The 17,682-nt window shown below is 37.7% G+C and overlaps 2 protein-coding genes across 4 annotated transcripts in view; both read left to right on the top strand.

The window, feature by feature from the left end:
* The window catches only part of lrrc45 (leucine rich repeat containing 45), a 74,653-nt gene extending 64,079 nt beyond the window's left edge, over positions 1 to 10,574 (top strand). For all 3 annotated transcript variants that reach the window (XM_063074435.1, XM_063074436.1, XM_063074438.1), the window contains exons 17-18: positions 2,735 to 2,882; positions 3,245 to 10,574. In XM_063074435.1, the coding sequence (XP_062930505.1) occupies positions 2,735 to 2,882; positions 3,245 to 3,441 (345 nt within the window). In that variant the 3' untranslated portion in view covers positions 3,442 to 10,574. The remainder of the gene's footprint in view (positions 1 to 2,734; positions 2,883 to 3,244) is intronic.
* A 384-nt stretch (positions 10,575 to 10,958) lies between these two features.
* Positions 10,959 to 17,682, top strand: part of rac3a (Rac family small GTPase 3a) — a 42,465-nt gene continuing 35,741 nt past the window's right edge. The window contains exon 1 of the mRNA XM_063074439.1: positions 10,959 to 11,140. Within this exon, the coding sequence (XP_062930509.1) occupies positions 10,959 to 11,140 (182 nt within the window). The remainder of the gene's footprint in view (positions 11,141 to 17,682) is intronic.

The raw sequence follows: 17,682 nt of genomic DNA, 5'->3' as shown, positions 1-17,682 counted from the left end.
ACATCCAAACTCGACACACACGTACACATCAATATGCGCCTAATAGCACATGCAATGACGTGTTACTGAAACATAAAGTAGTCCCTTATTATAATGTAGGCTATACAGTACACTCTTGTATCCGTCTCCTGACTTGTACTTTTCAATAACCTTTTCGCGGAGTTGCTTGGAATGTTCTTTTATCTTCATGGTGTAGTTTTTGCCAGGATACTGACTCACCAGCAGTTGGACCTTCCAGACACAGGTGTATTTTTACTATAATCAGTTGAAACAACTTGACTGCGCGTAGGTGATCTCCATTTAACTAATTCTGTGACTTCTAAAACCAATTGGCTGCACCAGTGATGATTTGGTGTGTCATATTAAAGTGGGAGAATACTTATGTAATCAATTATTTTGTGTTTTATATTTGTAATTAATTTGCATCACTGTAGAGGTCTGTTTTCACTTTGACATGAAAGTTGTTTTCTGTTGATCAGTGTCAAAAAAACAAATTAAATCCACAGTGATTCAATGTTGTAAAACAATAAAAGAGGGGAGGGGTGAATACTTCTTGTAGGCACCGTACATCATTGTATTATTGCTAGGATAAATCTTCATCTGCAGCAGTGAGAGATTGACGATGTCCTTGAACACTCCCGCCAGTTGGTTGGCACAGGATTTCAATGCTCTACAAAGCACACCAGCAGGGCCCGACACCTTATATACCTGACGCTATGTATTTTGAGATAGAGAAAAGCTAGAGAATCGGGATTTGACACCTGTGCTAAGATGAAAAGCTGGGGCACTTTCATATCTTGAAGGTTTTCTAAGATTTTTAAGATCCAAGAATAGTTTTCAGTGTAACATGTTCTGAGAGAAAAGGACATGGATTGAGTTTTGATAAGAAAAGACATAAAAATTACAATTTGAATCAGAGAGAAATTTCATCTGAGCTTTAGATGAAACAGAACACCAAGACAAAAACTAGTAAGTATTGGAAGTCTTTTAATTTAAAAAAAAAAGTGTTGGGCACGTGGCCAAGTGGTTAAGGCGTTAGTCTAGTGATCTGAAGGTCACTAGTTTGAGCCTCAGCTGTGGCAGCATGTTTGTGTCCTTGAGCAAGGCACTTAACCACACATTGCTGTAGTGTCTGTGCGAGGAGTGGCGCCCCACACAGACTTCCAATCTGCACCTTGTGAGGCATGAAATTGCCTGATGCAGGCCTCTCATGGTCTGAGTTGACGTTCCCCTTTAATTAAAAAAAAACAGAAAATGCTAGGAATATTTAGCATGAAAGACAGCATTAATGGAGAGTATTAATTAATGAGAGATTACCATCCTGAAATATTGTCTGTTTGTCTCTGCAGATACTGCCTGATAGAAAATGTCTTGCATTCCAGTATTTCCATAGGAGACATTTCAACCCATGAAATCTCTGCCAACCCACACAGCAGCCCCATTCCCTCACTAATTATACCTGTAACAACCTCTTGTCATGTTCCTTTCAACTCCCTCCATATTCAACCACCTGTCTATTAATTTAAAGTGGTAAATTAACCTACAAACATGCATATCTTTGGGAAGTGTAAAGAAACCGGCAATTCTAGAGGAAAGCTGTGCTACCCAGGGACAAACATGCAAACTCCATGCAGAAAACAGTAGAAGACAGTATTGAATCCAGATCTTTGGACCTATGAGGCAACAGCTCTGTTAGGGTCATAGAAAAGTACAACATAAAAACAGGCCCTTTGGCCCATCTAGTCCATGCTGAACCATTTAAACTGCCTACACCTATCAACCTGCACCGGGACAATAGCCCTCCGTACCCCTACCATCCATGTGCCTATCCAAACTTCACTTAAACATTGAAATAAAGCTTGCATGCACCACTTGTGGTGGCAGCTTGTTCTACACTTTCATGACCCTCTGAGTAAAGAAGTTTCCCCTCATGTTCCTCTCATGTTTTTAGCTTTTACCCTTAACCCGTGACCTCGAATTGTATTTCCATCCAACTAAAGTGGAAAGGCCTGCTTGCATTTACCCTATCTAAACCTCTCATAATTGTGTATACCTCTATCAAATTTCCTCTCAATCTTCTACATGCCAAGGAATACAGCCCTAGCCTATTCAATATTTCCTTATATCTCAGGTCCTCCAGACCTGGCAACATCCTTGTAAATTTTTTCTGTACTCTTTCAACCTTATTTACATCTTTCCTGTAGGTAGGTGACCAAAACTACACACAATACTCCAAATTAGGCCTCACTGTCTGTGGTACTCAGTACTTTGATTTATGAGGGCCAATGTGCCAAAAGCATTCTTTACGACCCTATCCACCTGTGATGCCACTTTCAATGAATTTGATGTGCCACTTTGCCACACATTTTTTTTTCTTTTATTACAGGTGGTCTTTTGTTTGAATTAATATTTTCCTTGGAGGTTAGCAACACTATATGTTGATTTAAAAACTTTGCAAGCTTTAAATGCTCTCAAAACATCTACTGTAAGGTTTAATACATTTTGATACATTGTTACAAGATGAATGCAGTCCCTAGCAGCCATTTAGTACATTAGAAGCTCATCAATCTCTCAGCTCATAATGTCTATTTCAATATTAGTTCATTCCAGAGCATGAATAATTAACTGTACCTTTGCCCAGCAAAAGCATGCTCTGAGTAAAAAAATCCTTTCTTTAATTTTATGAAATGCAATTTAAATGTTAAAATTCTAACACTGGAACTCCAATATTTAGGAGTTGTCGAACAAAGATCAAGAGAAGATTGCAGAGGTGAATAGTGTACGGGTTGAACTCCAGGAACAAATTGGCCATCTGCAGGCAGAGAGAGCAACAAGGGAAGGCCTCAAAGAGAAGATTTCTGCCCTGGAGAGGCAAATGAAAGGTATGTGCATAAGGATTAACTGTGCAACCTATCAAACCATTTCATACTCTTGAAATTGTCTCTCTGGTAAACAACTATTTCTCCTGACTAATTGGTCAATCTTTTGTTAAAGAAAGCTGTTTGTATTGTTTACATTAAGCCACTTGACTTTATCTTAAGGGAATTAAATGATCAATGTCTGAACACTATGAAGATAAAAGAAACATTGCAGCTGTTGATATTAAATCAATTTTACTATTGTAAAGCCTAATATAGGGCTGAAATTTTAGTAAATAGCAATCTTTAACCCCTAAGTATTGTTTTGCTCATTGGGGCCCAACATGTAATTCTATTAATCTTAGAATTCTTCTATTTTATTACAGTTCAGTCAAGTAGCCACCGAGAAACCTTGTTGGATAAAGATAGTGAGATTTCCTCCTTATTGGAGAAAGTCCGTCTGAAAGACAATGAGATTATGCGAATGAGGGAGGATGAAGCACAACGAGCTAGCTTCCTACATAATGCAATCCTCTCCTATGTTCAGGGTTCTCCTCTTGGCACTCAAAGTACAAAGAAATGAAATTTTACCGCAAAAGTAACAAATGTGGACAACTAGTAAAGGGAGCCAGATGTTTGTTTTCAAACTTTGGATTGTAAATTAATGCATAATTGCAGTTAGGATGGATTTGACAAATTTCTTAAAAAAGCAATTTTTGGTATAAGCAAAATTAAGCAGAATTGCACAGGATAAAACAATACTGATGAATGAAATTTGAAATGCAGTATATCAACAGAAAGGCTTCTAAAGAAAATGCTTTAAGGTGCAAAACACATTTTGATGGTACATAATCAGGTCTGAGAAAAGGCACTAGCCTGAAAAATATAATTGTAAATATTTTTGTAGTTGTTCTATGTGTATACTATTGGAGATTTCTTAGATTCATGTGGAATTTAATCAGCTAGCTTGATAAAAAGGGTGTGCAATGCCTGTTGGGTCTTTATATATGTTTAAATGGGATTATGCTAAAATTAGCTTCTTTCACTAAACTGTCATTTTATATTCTGACATCCAGAAATCAGCATTGGAATCGTGCAATTCTTAAAGCTACCTATTAAAGTTCATTGAATTTCTGGTAGATAATGAAATATAATGTCCAGACATGTTGGATTTCGCAGAGCTTGAAATAATGCTGAAATGTGTAATTTCTCTACCTATTTTGTATCAAATTTTCCTGCAAAGATTATTTACATTGAGGATGAAAACCAGTTTAAAATTAGTCCTACCTACAGAGGTGATTATAAATATGCTTGAGGATGCATGGCACCTCACTTATGAGGTCCCTTGAATCAAATGGTGCTGTTCTATAATTATATAGAATTAGGAAATCCACAGTGGTTAAAAAAGATTTGCCCTGTTGATTGGGGAGGGATGAAGAGTGGACATATCATTGGTGCACTAGAATTTAAAGCAGTTTGGTTAAGTGCGGTGCAAATGTTGATGAGGAAATTTCCAATTAAAATGGTATCACACCAATATCAGATGATTTTAGGCTGTGTAGTCTCCAAATCTCTGGATATACTAGGTAAGTACATTATTTCCCCAGGAAGTACATATAGGCTGTTTTGTGTAGCATCATTATATGGAAGAGAATAGGGCTATAGCTAGATCATTGAGAAATTCCTTAAGTAATATCAAGGAGCTAGGGCAAAAAAGGAGATGTTCTGACTACATTTGGATAGTGAAAGTGGTATCACCGATCTGGAACAAAAATAAGAAAGCTGGACATAAGATTCTACAGATGCTGGAAATCTTGCACAAAATGCTGGGGGAGCTCAGCAAGTTGGGCAGAATTTATGGAATGGAATAAACAGTCGACATTTCAGGCCAAGAGGTCAGGCCGATTCCATGGAGGCAAAAGGTATAAGTCAACATTTTAGGAAGAGACCCTACATCAGGACTGAAATGGAAGGAGAAAAAATGTCAGTATTTTGCAGTACAAAGATGTTGCGGGGAGGGGAGAATAGGGGCTGATAGATGACAGGTGGCGCTAAATAGGGAAGGGATGGGCAGGTGGAATCAGAGAGGGGGAGGAAATGGGAAATGTGAACAAAGGGAAAATAAAAATAAAATTAGGTAGTTAAGTGAGTTTTTGTGGGAGGAAGCCATGCACCCTAGCTATACCTGTCTTTCTGTTGGATCCATGGAACAGTCATAGTTATAAAGCTGTTCCAGCAAACCCCTTCCCCCACCTCCGCCTCCAAATTTTTTCTTCTCTGCATATACAACAGCATCCAGTCTGCTTTCTACACTCGTATAGAACTTGTCATTTTCATCATCTTTGCCACCAACTTCCACCTTGTCCTTAAATCTAACTCTGACACTTTTTCTTGACTTTTTAGTCTCCACCTCAGGACACTTCCTGAGGCTCTCACAGCCTCGCTCAACGACACCTTTTTCCACCTTCCTCTTGTAAGGCTGCTATCTATCACAAATTCTTCATTTCTGGCCAGATTAAGGTGAAACCACATTGTGTAGACTTTCTGAAACTTCCTCTTTTCTGCCATAGATCTTGGAGCCACACACATTTCCTTATTTCCCACATCTCTACTCTCATCTGTCTCTCCCCTGCCCACCAGCTTACAAATCCAACACATTATCTATTGGCAGCTCCAATGTAGTCCCACAACTGATCATGTTTTCTCCTCACCTCACCTTTCTGATTCTCTGCTCCACTCATCCTCGCCACCACCTTTACCATTGCCTGGCACTTCCCCCTGTGATCATAGGAGGTCTTACACTTGTACATTCATTTCCTCCTCCTCTGCCACCCAGGGACTTAAACACCCATACCAAGTGGGCAGACGTTCACCTGCCCCTCTTCCAACCTGGTCTATTGCATTTGGTGCTCACATATGGCCTCCTCTACAGTGGGGAAACCAAGCATAGCCTAAGCAACCATTTTTTGACAACCATTTAAAGCTTCTTGTTGCATGTTATGCTTACCTCAACTAATTCCACTCACTATCTAATACCAGCTTCTGTTGCACGCCCCTTTCCCCTCATCTAATTCCAACTACCCAATATCCCCTCCCATATGGTTCCATTCATCAGATAACAACCCCCTCCCCATAATGAAATTATTGTGTCAATCTTTGCTTGGCCTCACCCAAACTGCTGACTTGCATGCTTTGCCTCCACAGCGTTGCTTGGCCTGAGTGTTTTTTTTTGGTGCTCTGGTTGTTGTTCCAGATCCCAAAATCTGCAGTCTCTCTTTTGTCCTTTGCCCTCATACCAATGACATGGATAATAGTTGAAATCCTAGAAGGCACTAGTATGCTTGACAACATGAAAAACTACATGGAGGTCAAGGAGCATGAGAAAGGATAATGCACCTTTAACACAATTGCATGGGAGAACAATTGTCTTTTTGGTTGAGCCTCTTTTGATACTTACGTCTGAAAACTAGAAAGTTTAAATGGTGGAAGAACAGGAAGGACAATTGGTATAAATGTTTCAATCTCTTCATTCTTGAACAATGTTTTGATGTCACTAGATTAACCACAGGCATGTGTATTCATGGTCAGTTTATTAGAATGTAATCTACCGAAGTATGGTCCATCACAACAACTAAGGTTCAGAGCATCTTTTCTTTCCAAATGCCAGCTCTGTGAAAATAACAGCTTGTTTGGCAAAATAATTGCACTCCTTTGTAGCTTTTGTGTGTGTCTATGTGTGCGTGCATGCATAAAAAGGTTAAAGATCCCATGTGAAGCAACCATACCATCAGTTTGAATTATCCCTGAGCAGGAAGATAAAATTATCTTTACAATAGAAAATGAGAACTGGCAAACTCTGTGAATAGTTAATATGGTTTTCCCTCTCACCCCCACATTTTTGTTTTCCACTAAAGGATCCAATTACTGTTGGATTACAGCTTCGCAGATATTTGTGACCTTTGTATAAGCCTAACTTTTGCATGCGAGTGGATTATTTAACTATGGAAAAGATTACAGCTCTCTGCATTTGTTGATTCATACAGAGCAAAGGGAAAAGTGTTTTAATTAATCTCTGGGCAAAAATGGTTCCAACTGTCCATGGCATTAAGAAATATTCAAAAGCTCTAAAAATCAATCAGCTGAAATATTATTGCAATCTTAAAACACTTTTAAAATGTAAAAATATTTATCTGAACCTGATTAATTTTAAAAAGGATTCTCTCTCAGCCACTCTTTTCTAGCTTGTCCTTTCCATTCAACTTAATAGAGTTGTTGTTCCTGCACCAGTTCTACCTGGGTGCAAATTCATCAGAAAAATTCCCCAATATAAAAGATTAAAAATTTGTTTCAAGTTCACAAACTGCTGCTAGTTTCTTATCAAGTCCAATGTCAATAAAGTGAAGAGTTATACCAACTTCTTCATCTCTGTATCTGCATAGAAATATCAAACTTCAAAGAGAAATGCTGGTGCTTCCATTTGAATTGCTGGCATTTCTCTGTAATATCCAGCCCATAAACTTAAAAAGGAATGAGTCCATTGAATTTTAAATCATTTGTTTTATTGCTTATAAAAATACATCACTTTGAATGGTTTAAGCATAGTAATTATGAATTTATAAATTACAAATGTCTTCCCTAGGTTCAGTATTTATTTTAATTTCAATTATTCTAATATTGCATAGTGATCATGTTTGATGCATTTGTGTGATGGTTGAAAGCTGTTTTAAACACCTTTGCCTGTGGTAGGCAGGGAGTTCCAAGTTATGATTATTAATGTCTAAATATGTATTTTAGCATAAATCCATAAATACGTGGAGCCTGACCTGTAATGTTTTTAACCTTTCAAATATCCCATAATATTTAACACAATGTATCAAAAAGAAAGAAAATTGGATTTTATTTTAGGCTCTCTTGATTTCAAAGCCAAGCAAAATGATGATTGTTCAATTCCACGTCTCTTGAACATTTTTGGTGATTTTTAGTAGTTTAATTACTTGCATTTTTAGTGTTGGTAGTTTATTTTCACTGAACCATGTAGCTAGTCTCTTAATACACTCTAGTAAGTATTAATATAAAACTTCGTATCTGTTTTCATGCTCTGAATGGTGCTTATTGTGCAGTGTGATATCACTATTTCACAGAAAAAGTTTAAATTTTTCTGTCACTCTTCTCTGAATGTTGATTTTCTTCCAAATTAAGCTGCAATTATACTGCCTTAGAGGGCTTGTTTTCAGATGCCAAATGTTTTCTGAATTGACTCCGGTTGGACAATGATTCTGTATTACAACAAGATCTTGGTGCAAAGAAGAGACATTTTTTTCGACAAGGGCATTACTGTAGTCACTCTAACTGATTCAGGTGCAGCTACTGTGGGTAACTTGGTGAGAACAAGATTGGACCGAGTTTCGTTGTAAGTTTACTCATTACTTACGATAGACCCTTCAGGATTCTACCAGCTCATTCATTGTTGCTGAGTTTCTCTTGATGAGCACTGATGTCATCCAACAGCACACACCATATCTTTGGCATTCTTAATGTTTTCTGCGTGGAAGAGTACTGATCCGGTACGAGAGAGTAGTCTGCAGAAAGACCCCGTACTTGTGTTTGATCTGATGCCATACAGTATTGTGGGATTAAGTTACTTCTTTACTGTATACCACCATAGAGTGACCTCTGGTCAAACCCAGGAGTCAGGAGCACCAGCCGAAAGGTGCAGTTCTGATCATGTAACTTTTGTTGGGCTGTTTCTTGTCTAAATTATGCATCAACTCACCCAATTCAGATATCTATTTGCCCTAAATATTCTTGACAAGGACAATACAAGATTGACTGGGACATTTACACTCCCTTCCCCACACCCAACTCCCCATATTAGAGAAGCTCTATACTAGGCAGTATATCCAGTTTTCCCATTTTATGTTTCAACAGAGTGGCTTCCTAGGCCATTTCACTTTGTTCGGGATCTGGAATTGTATGGTTGGTTTTAAACATGAAGATGTAGAGAAGGAGTAGAAAGAGGTAGGCAAGTCTGTGATAAGCTGAAAGACCCGTAAGATAAAATGAATAGGGGGACAACAGAGTAAAGTAACAAGCTTACAAGAGGTGTAAATGCAGCGTAATTGTTTTAAATTACTAAAGTCAGTGGAAGGAATCTGAAATGGTATTTCGGGTGGTATATCAGGTGCTGAAGTCAAAATGGGAATGAGAAGGAAAATTAAAATGATTTTAATAACATTTTAAACATTTATTTCATAATTTCAAGTAATGATTCTACACTTGAGTCTCCTTCAGTCTTTTGGCTTGCACCATCACTCTTTTGATAACTTAATCTCTCCTGCTTTACACCTTATCACGTGATCTCTTTTTGGAGAAAAAGGACTGTCTAGCCTTGTCTCCCCTCAACCTCTTAACATATTAAAATTTATGTGTCTGACTTGTAATGTTACTTTTGTTTTCCTTTCTCTAAAAATCCAGTCCGACTTGACAAGTATTTCATTTTCAGTTCTAATTTTTGGTTACTAGTTCATTAACTTAACTCAGATGCATGCTGTTGCAATTTTTAATAGATGAATAATGGGCATAAAATCAGATATGAATAGTCTGGCTTCTCTTTTTCTCTCTGTGCCAGCACAATGCTGTTGCTGAGAAATTTGAAGGTACAGAGGATAGGGGGAGGAGATGTTTCTTTTAGAAATAAGAGAAGCTAGTATTTCTTAAAATATTTCTGAATTTCTAACTTTTCATAGCAAGTAATATAATTTGTTTCCCCCTCTAATTTTGAATTGCTGCTAGTTAACTTCCACAGTCAAACGGATCTGGGAGGATATATTATGACAGGCAGTTTTCCCCTATATTCCATAGCCAGGCTAATAATATATGACTTTATGCCTATTTTTCATTTATTTTTAAAAATGAATACCCTCATTTATGGTCAACTAAAATGATAATTTGTATTACCACGGTACAGAAGCTTTATGTGAAATACAATCAACTCTGTTTGCAACACTTAAAAATTGCTTTGTAGCTAAATAAACTTTAACCAAAAGAGTAAGATTTTGCTGGCAGTAAATACAATGATTTATTTGATAGGTTGTTGTGAAACATTGGACATTTTGTTACCAATGATTCAGATGAATCTTGTTCTAAATCCTGCACATTCTTTTATATTTCAAAATACAGTGGAAAAAATGAGTCAAATATTTTCTAAACCAAATTTTAATCTGACTGTTGACTCAGGTATATTGAAATTAAAACTATTATGTATAGGGCTTGGGGGAAAAAGGTTGACTTTAATTACTTTAATTTCAATTCCTTTACCTAATTTTCTATAATTGCACTGTACTGCTGCCACAAAGCAATAAATTTTATAATACATGTTAGTGATGATAAACCTGATTCTGATGATACGATTCATGAAATAATAGAACTTATGTTAATAAGGAAAAGTTTACAACATCAACATTTTCTATTCACAGCATGTGCCTGAAATATTGAGTGATTTACTGATAGCTCTCTGAAATTATTTGTGTTCAATCCTATATGTTAAGATGTATTCAACAGTGCATAGCTGTAGTCACTCATTGTTACAATGCTTCCTTTCATTGTAGTAATGAAGTCTATTTGTATATAAAACAGAATTTACATTGATTTTGTATGATTTTAGTATTTGTGCATATCTACAGTGTTTTAAATTTTTGTAATTTATTTTGCAGAAAAATATAAAGTATATTTTCATTTTCTTTAAAGCGGTATGTTTTTATTAAAAGTTAGACATTTAATATGTTAGGGATGGTCATTATATGATCTTGAAAATGACACTTGTTTTCACTGCAAATATTTTATAATGCTCTTCTGGAATAAATTAGTTAAAAAGAAATTCCTCTCACTTTCACCTAGCAATAAAAAAAGTTGATATTAAAGCTAATTGCATAAAATATTCCTCTTTGTAATTACATAAACTTACTTTATCTAATACAGAATATGGAAGTGGTTGGATTGAGTCTCCCACTAGAATACAAAAGTATAACTTGATAGAATAAATGCTTTATTTAACTTGTAGAAGTAATAAATCAGCAAACCCAACTGCAGAGCAGCCAGAGTATGCATATACTTTATCAAGTCTCATTATTTTGTCCAGTGATTTCACTTTGCAGCATGCTGAGTTTACACACGGCAGCAGTAATGCACCCTGCAGCAAAGCTGTTGCTTAGATTTGCACAAGGACCTCCTAAAGATGAGTATAGAGCCTCAGAAACTGTTTTACAACAGACACTTATTAATAAGTAAGCAGCTTTCAGCTTTTGGATTCTATGAATGTAGAGTAGAACTTTTTGTAATCTATAAATTAAGCAGTCCAGTTGAAGTTTTAAATTTTCCTTTTGTGCAAACCTAGAAAGCTGTTATCTGAATTTGTAGTTCATATTAAGTAAGTTTCTCTGTTTAGTTGAGCAAATCTGATGTTAATTAATTGAAGTCATCAAATGTAATGAACCCATTTCAATTAAATATTTTTTCTAATGTATTCTGCATAGTCTTGAACAAGTTTAATTAAAATTTTATGTAAACTAGTGCCAACTCTTCCATATTGAGTGAACTGTTGTTTATAAAATTGAACAGCTGCATGGTTTTATTATGCTCAGATATTGTGTGTTGATTATAAATCAGATCAATGTTGAATGTTACAAAGAGTTGGAAGTATTGCAATACCCAAAGGTTGTGTGGAGAGAAAAAAGGCAAAAGGCTGTGGTGTTGCTGAATTCTTCCAATGTTGAATTATTAAATAATAGTATGTTTATGCAGTAAAATAAATGTACTATCAAGTCACTGAGAAATTGGACCAATGGCTAAAAACTATCTTCAAAAGTAAATTTTGAAAAGGCAATTGTCTGAGGACTCTCCACCACTGCTAAAGAAGATTAAAAAAAAATATGCAAGACAGGAGTTTTCAGAAGTTGAGAGTTAAAACTGGTGATTTGAGTGTAGTGAGAATGGAAAGGCTTCAGGTATCAGTAAGCTGGGGTGGGGGCAATCAAGGTTGTGGAAGAAATTGACTAAGTTGAGAATTTTTGAAATTGCAATCAGCAAATACGGGTGATGGGTGCAAGGGATTTTATTAGTTAAATACAAGCAGCAGAGATATATGTGTGCTTAAGTACATGAAGGATAAAAAAACTAGCAGCCCTGTGAGCTGTATATTAGAATAGTGAACTCTAATGGTATTAAATGATTTTTCTCAGATGAGTGGAGTGTGAATGGACAGCCTAGGTGATGGCAGTGGTATGTGATCAGATGTTGAAATGCAACACCATGCTTGCAGACTGTCACTTATCCTTGCAGTTGCCAGAGAGAACAATGAATGTCAAATGTCATGTATCAAACAGATAACAAACCTCAGCTGGAAAATTCTGCTCATTTTTATTACTGTGTGTAGAACAAATGGTTTCTACATTATCATGCAGTGGAGGAGTCTCGAGAGGTGGTTTTGATGTAAACTTTAATGTGGTCTGTTTAGTTCAATTAATTATCTAAAGCTGTGCCTGAGTTCACTTAGTCAGTCGCCCTTTGGAAGGATGCAAAGTGCAGTCATCCAGTTTTGAGTCGAAATAGGAAAGAAATTAATGGAAGTATTTCATTGTATAACAAACATTAGAAAATCTGCAGATGCTGGAAATCCAAAGCAACACACACACAAAATGCTGGAGGAACTCAGCTGGTCAGGCAGCGTCTATGGAAAAGAGTAAACAGTTGATGTTCCAGGCTGAGACCCTTCATCAGGACTGAAAAGAAAGTCAGAGTAAGAAGCTGGTGGGAGGGGCAGAAAAAGTACAAGGTAATAGGTGAAACCTGGAGAGTGGGAGGGTTTGAAGTAAAAAGCTGGGAAGTTGATTGGTGAAAGAGATAAAGAGCAGGAGAAGGAGGAATTTGATAGGAGAGGACAGAGGACCATGGAAGAAAGGGAAGGGGGAGGAGCATCAGAAGCAGGTGAGAGAGGGAAACAAGAATGGTGAAGGGGGGGAGGGGTGCACTTACCGGAAGTTCGAAGAAATCGAGGTTCGTGCCATCAGGTTGGAGGCTAACCAGACGGAATATAAGGTGTTGCTCCTCCAACCTGAATTGCAGCAGTAGAGGGGGCCATGGACTGACACGTCAGAATGGGAAGTAGAATCAGGATGGGTAGCCACCAGGAGATCCCGCTTTTTCTAGAGGACAGACCAAAGGAGCTCAGGGAAGCAGTCCCCCAATCTACATCGGGTTTCACCAATGTGCAGGATGCCACACCAGATACAGTAGATGATCCCAACAGACTCGCAGGGTGAAGTGTCGCCTCACCTGGAAGGACTGTTTAGGGCCCTGAAAGGTAGTGAGGGAGGAGGTTTGGGGCAGGTGTGGCACTTGGTCTGCTTTCATGAGTAAGTACCAGGAGAGAAATCGGTGGGGAGGAACAAGTGGATAAGGGAGTCGTGCAGGGAGCAATCGCTGCAGAAAGTGGTAGGGAAGATGTGCTTGGTGGTAGGATACATTGCATAAGGTTTATTTAAATGATTAAAATATGGTGAAGTGGAAATGTGACATAATTGAGGAAAGGCACAAGCTTCTATTAAGTTTATACAACTTGGATATTAGTGCCATGAGGTAGTATCAGCAGTGGTGGAAAGCAATCATTAGAAATTTATCATCACAGCTGTAATATAAGATATGAAATCTGATGCATTCAACAACAATAGTGCAAGGGTGGGGAAACAGCCATGTGGTTAATTTCTCAAATCCTCAAAAGGAAAATTCAGCAGGTGTTTTCTACAAAAGTGAAGTCCACAAAGACAATGCAGTGCTTTTACAGCTTGTTGATTTTGAATGGTAATATCTCAACTGTTCACTCACTACCTGTACATATCCTCTAAGGTAGTGGTGTACAAAGGTTTATCACTTGTAGATCAATAATAAATATTATTTGGGTTTAATAAGCATACCATGTAATATCAAACTTGTGTCTGTGGTTTTAATAATTCCTGCATATATTTGAGACTCATGAAGTCTATAATCAATTTTGAATGCTGGACATAGCAATATTCCAAGAAACTAGCAGTATCTTTGACACAAGGCCAACAGGTGCAATGTTATGGCTCTATCTGATAAAAGAAAACTCACAACTCATCCTTAATTGTATTGCAATACCAATCCTTGGGAATGTTCTTTTACCAAAGGAAGAAGTAATTAGAAATATTGTAAACATGGGACAAACATCAGCTATTCAGTCTCTTCCGTCTGCTCAACTATTTAATTGATCAGTATTTCTACTTAATTCACCTTGTTTAATAAAGGTAAATCTGTCTGGAAAGTTTCCATAGCCTTTCTTGGGTAGAAAATTCAAAATTGTCCATTCTCCTTTGAGAAAAGGCATTTTCATTCCCAAGTGTCCTACAGTTAGCCTTCCTTGGTCTAGAATTACCCCATCAGAGGAAGTACAGTAGCTACACAGTATCTGCCTCACTGAATATATTTTTAAGTAACTCAATTTAATCACTTTCATTTTTTTTAATTGAGGGAATGCAAATCAAGCTTAGACCATAAGACATAGGAGCAGAATTAGGCCATTCAGCCCATCAAATCTGCTCCACCATACCATCATGGCTGATCCAAGACCCCACTCGATCCCATACACATACCTTCTTAACATACCTTTTGATGCCCTGACTGATAAGGAAACTATCAACTTCCGCCTCAAATATACCCAAGGACTTGGCCTCCACCACAGTCTGTGGCAGAGCATTTCACAGATTCACTACTCTCTGGCTAAAAAAAATTCCTCCTTACCTCTGTTCTAAAAGGCCGCCCCTCAATTTTGAGGCTGTGCTCTCTAGTTCGCCACATCCACCCTAACTTATCCTTTAAACATTCAATAGGTTTCAATGAGATCCCCCTGCATTATTCTAAATTCTAGTGAGTGCAGGCCCAAAGCTGTCAAGTGTGCCTCATATGTTAACCCCTTCTTTCCTGGAATCATCCTTGTGAACAAGCTCTGGACTCTCTCCAATGATCACACATCCTTTCAAAGATATGGGACCTTCTCCCCATTTAGATAATAGTCTGCACTATTGTTCCTTTTACCAAAGTGCATCATCGCACAGTTCCCAACACTGTACTCCATCTGCCACTTTTTGCCCATTCTCACAATTTGTCTAAGCCCTGCTGCAATCGCATTGCTTCCTCGGCACTACCTACCCATCCACTTTTCTTCATATCATCTGCAAACTTTGCCACAAAGCCATCAATTCCATTATCCAAATCATTGACAAACAACGTAAAAAGTAGCAGTCCCAATACTGACCCCTGAGGAACACCACCAACCAGAAAAGGCCCCTTTTATTCCCACTCACTTTCTCCTGCCTGTCAGCCATTCCTCTAGCCAGTATCTTTCCTGTAACACCATAGGATTTTATCTTGTTAAGAAGCCTCATGTGTGGCACCTTATCAAATGTCTTCTGAAAATCTAAGTAAATGACGTCCACTCCACCCTGCTTGTTACTTCTTCGAAGAATTCTAACAGATTTGTCAGGCAAGATTTCCTTTTACAGAAACCATGCTGATTTTGACCTATTTTTTATCATTAGTCTCCAAGTATCCCGAAACCTCATTCTGAAAAAAAAAGACTCCAACACTTTCCCAACCACTGAAGTTAGGCTAATTGGCCTATAATTTCCTTTCTTTTTCCTTCCTCCCTTCTTAAAGAGTGGAATAACATTTCCAATCTTCCAGTCCTCTGGGAGCATGCCAGAATCAAGTGATTCTTAAAAGATCATGACCAATGCATCTGTCAACTCTTCAGCAGTTTCTCTCAGGAATCTGGGATGTAGTCCATCTGGTCCAGGTGATTATCCACGTTAAGACCTTTGAGTTTGCCTAGCAGTTTTTTCTTTGTAATAGCAATGGCAATCACCCCTGCTCCCTGACACTCATGGCACTCTGGCACACTGCTAGTGTCTTCCATAGTGAAGACTGATGCAAAGTACCGATAAAGTTCATCTACCATTTCTTTGTCCCCCATTACCAGGGGTGCAGTGCTGCTGGAGCACTGGCACTGGCTGGTGGGGAAAATACCACTAATAACATTAGGATAAGATATTTGATCATTTTTGGTGAAATCTTGGAGCTGTGACTGTTTCTTATTTAGGTATTTGTGAAATTCGTCCTCGCTCAATCCGTTGTTTTCCCAGCATGCCCTGCTGTAGCCTCCCACCATTTCACAGATCTTCAGTCTCTCTCCAGCCAAGGGACGACTGTACACAAGTGTGGACATTTTTCCGCTCTTTCCAATGGGTACCATTGGATTCTAGGTAGGAGCTATATTAAACAAGGAATGAACATCGCAACCTAGGGTTAAAAGTCGAAAGTAATGAAAGAAAAATTTACTACTCGCTTATCTTCGGCCTGATGTTGATGAAATATTCAAGGTAATCATCCAAAATCCTCTTCTCCACCTGGATAAAGTAAATTTAGTTTTTTTTTACAAGCCAAATGGAAAAAAAAACATTTCTGGGCTATAAGCTAGTTTTACGTCTTTTCAACTATCATTAACAGTGGATCAATCCCTTGGCCAAGCTCCACCAACTATAGTTGATTGGAAAGAGGCTCCTTTTCTCTTCATGTTGATAGGAAAAAGAGTAATTTATTCAGGCAATGAATGAGACGAAACGCATTTCCAAACCTCTCAAATGGTTGCTGTCCTCCCTGTTAACATCTGTCACTTCCAAAATATGGTATTTTTTACTCATATAGATACGATAATAATATATGTAAAGATTCAAGCTTCTTTAACTTTTTATATATTTAAAGACTGAACAGGATCTGTATTGGTCTAACCATGTAATACCCGACGTGTGAGGATATTGTGAGTATCGACACTCACAGGTACATTTCCCGTCCAACCATTTCTGCGAGAGAAACGGTACAAGGCAGATTGCCAACCTACCACTTTTGATACCAATATTCAGCAATATTCGTGGCTTTAGCAACACCATTAGATGGTCTTTTTTCATACTTGATTACTTGGTTCCAATTTAGGTAGCTAAAAGTGTAAAAAGCTTACTTGCTTTATTTCTGTTATTTTTATACCTGCTTGGGACCACTGCTAAGTGCTGTAGGCCCTGCTGTCTGCTCTGACTCAGTCGTATTAGTAAGGCTACATCTGTGGTGGTCCGTGGATAACTCGCTGATACAAAAATAATTTTTTCTTTCTCACTAACAACCCTACGGCTTCTAAGCAAACAATGTTAACTTTCTTTCGTAAACAAGCTGAGGAGTGTAACAAGAATAACGTACATGAAGTGAGCAGGTACATATATTGGGTGTGACATATGAGGGGTGATTGATAAGTTTGTGCCCTAAGGTAGAAGGAATCAATTTTAGAAAACCTAACAATTTTCAATTATCTGAAACAGAAATACCACAAAAGTTATTAACTTCAAACTTTCTGCATAATCACTCAAAGAGATGAACTGCACATGCATGTAAGGAGAGCTGTGTAACCTTAGGCCATGAACTTATCAATCACCTCTCGTACAGCTCCAGCACCTAAAAAAAAATTGGCACTGCACCCTTGCCCATTACTACCTCACCAGCATCATTTTCCAATGGTCCAATATCAACTCTCACTTCCCTTTTACTCTTTAGATAACCGAAAAAAATCTTTTAGTATCCTGCTTTATATTATTGGCTAGTTTGCCTGCATATTTCATCTTTTCCCTTCTTATAGCTTTTTTATTGCCTTTTGTTGGATTTTAAAATTTTCCCAATTATCCAACTTCCCACTCACTTTTGCTACCATCAT

The sequence above is a fragment of the Mobula hypostoma genome, chromosome 22, assembly GCF_963921235.1.
Source record: "Mobula hypostoma chromosome 22, sMobHyp1.1, whole genome shotgun sequence".
Classification (NCBI taxonomy): domain Eukaryota; kingdom Metazoa; phylum Chordata; class Chondrichthyes; order Myliobatiformes; family Myliobatidae; genus Mobula; species Mobula hypostoma.
Note: the sequence above shows the minus strand (reverse complement) of the source record. Positions and strands in the feature narration are given on the sequence as shown.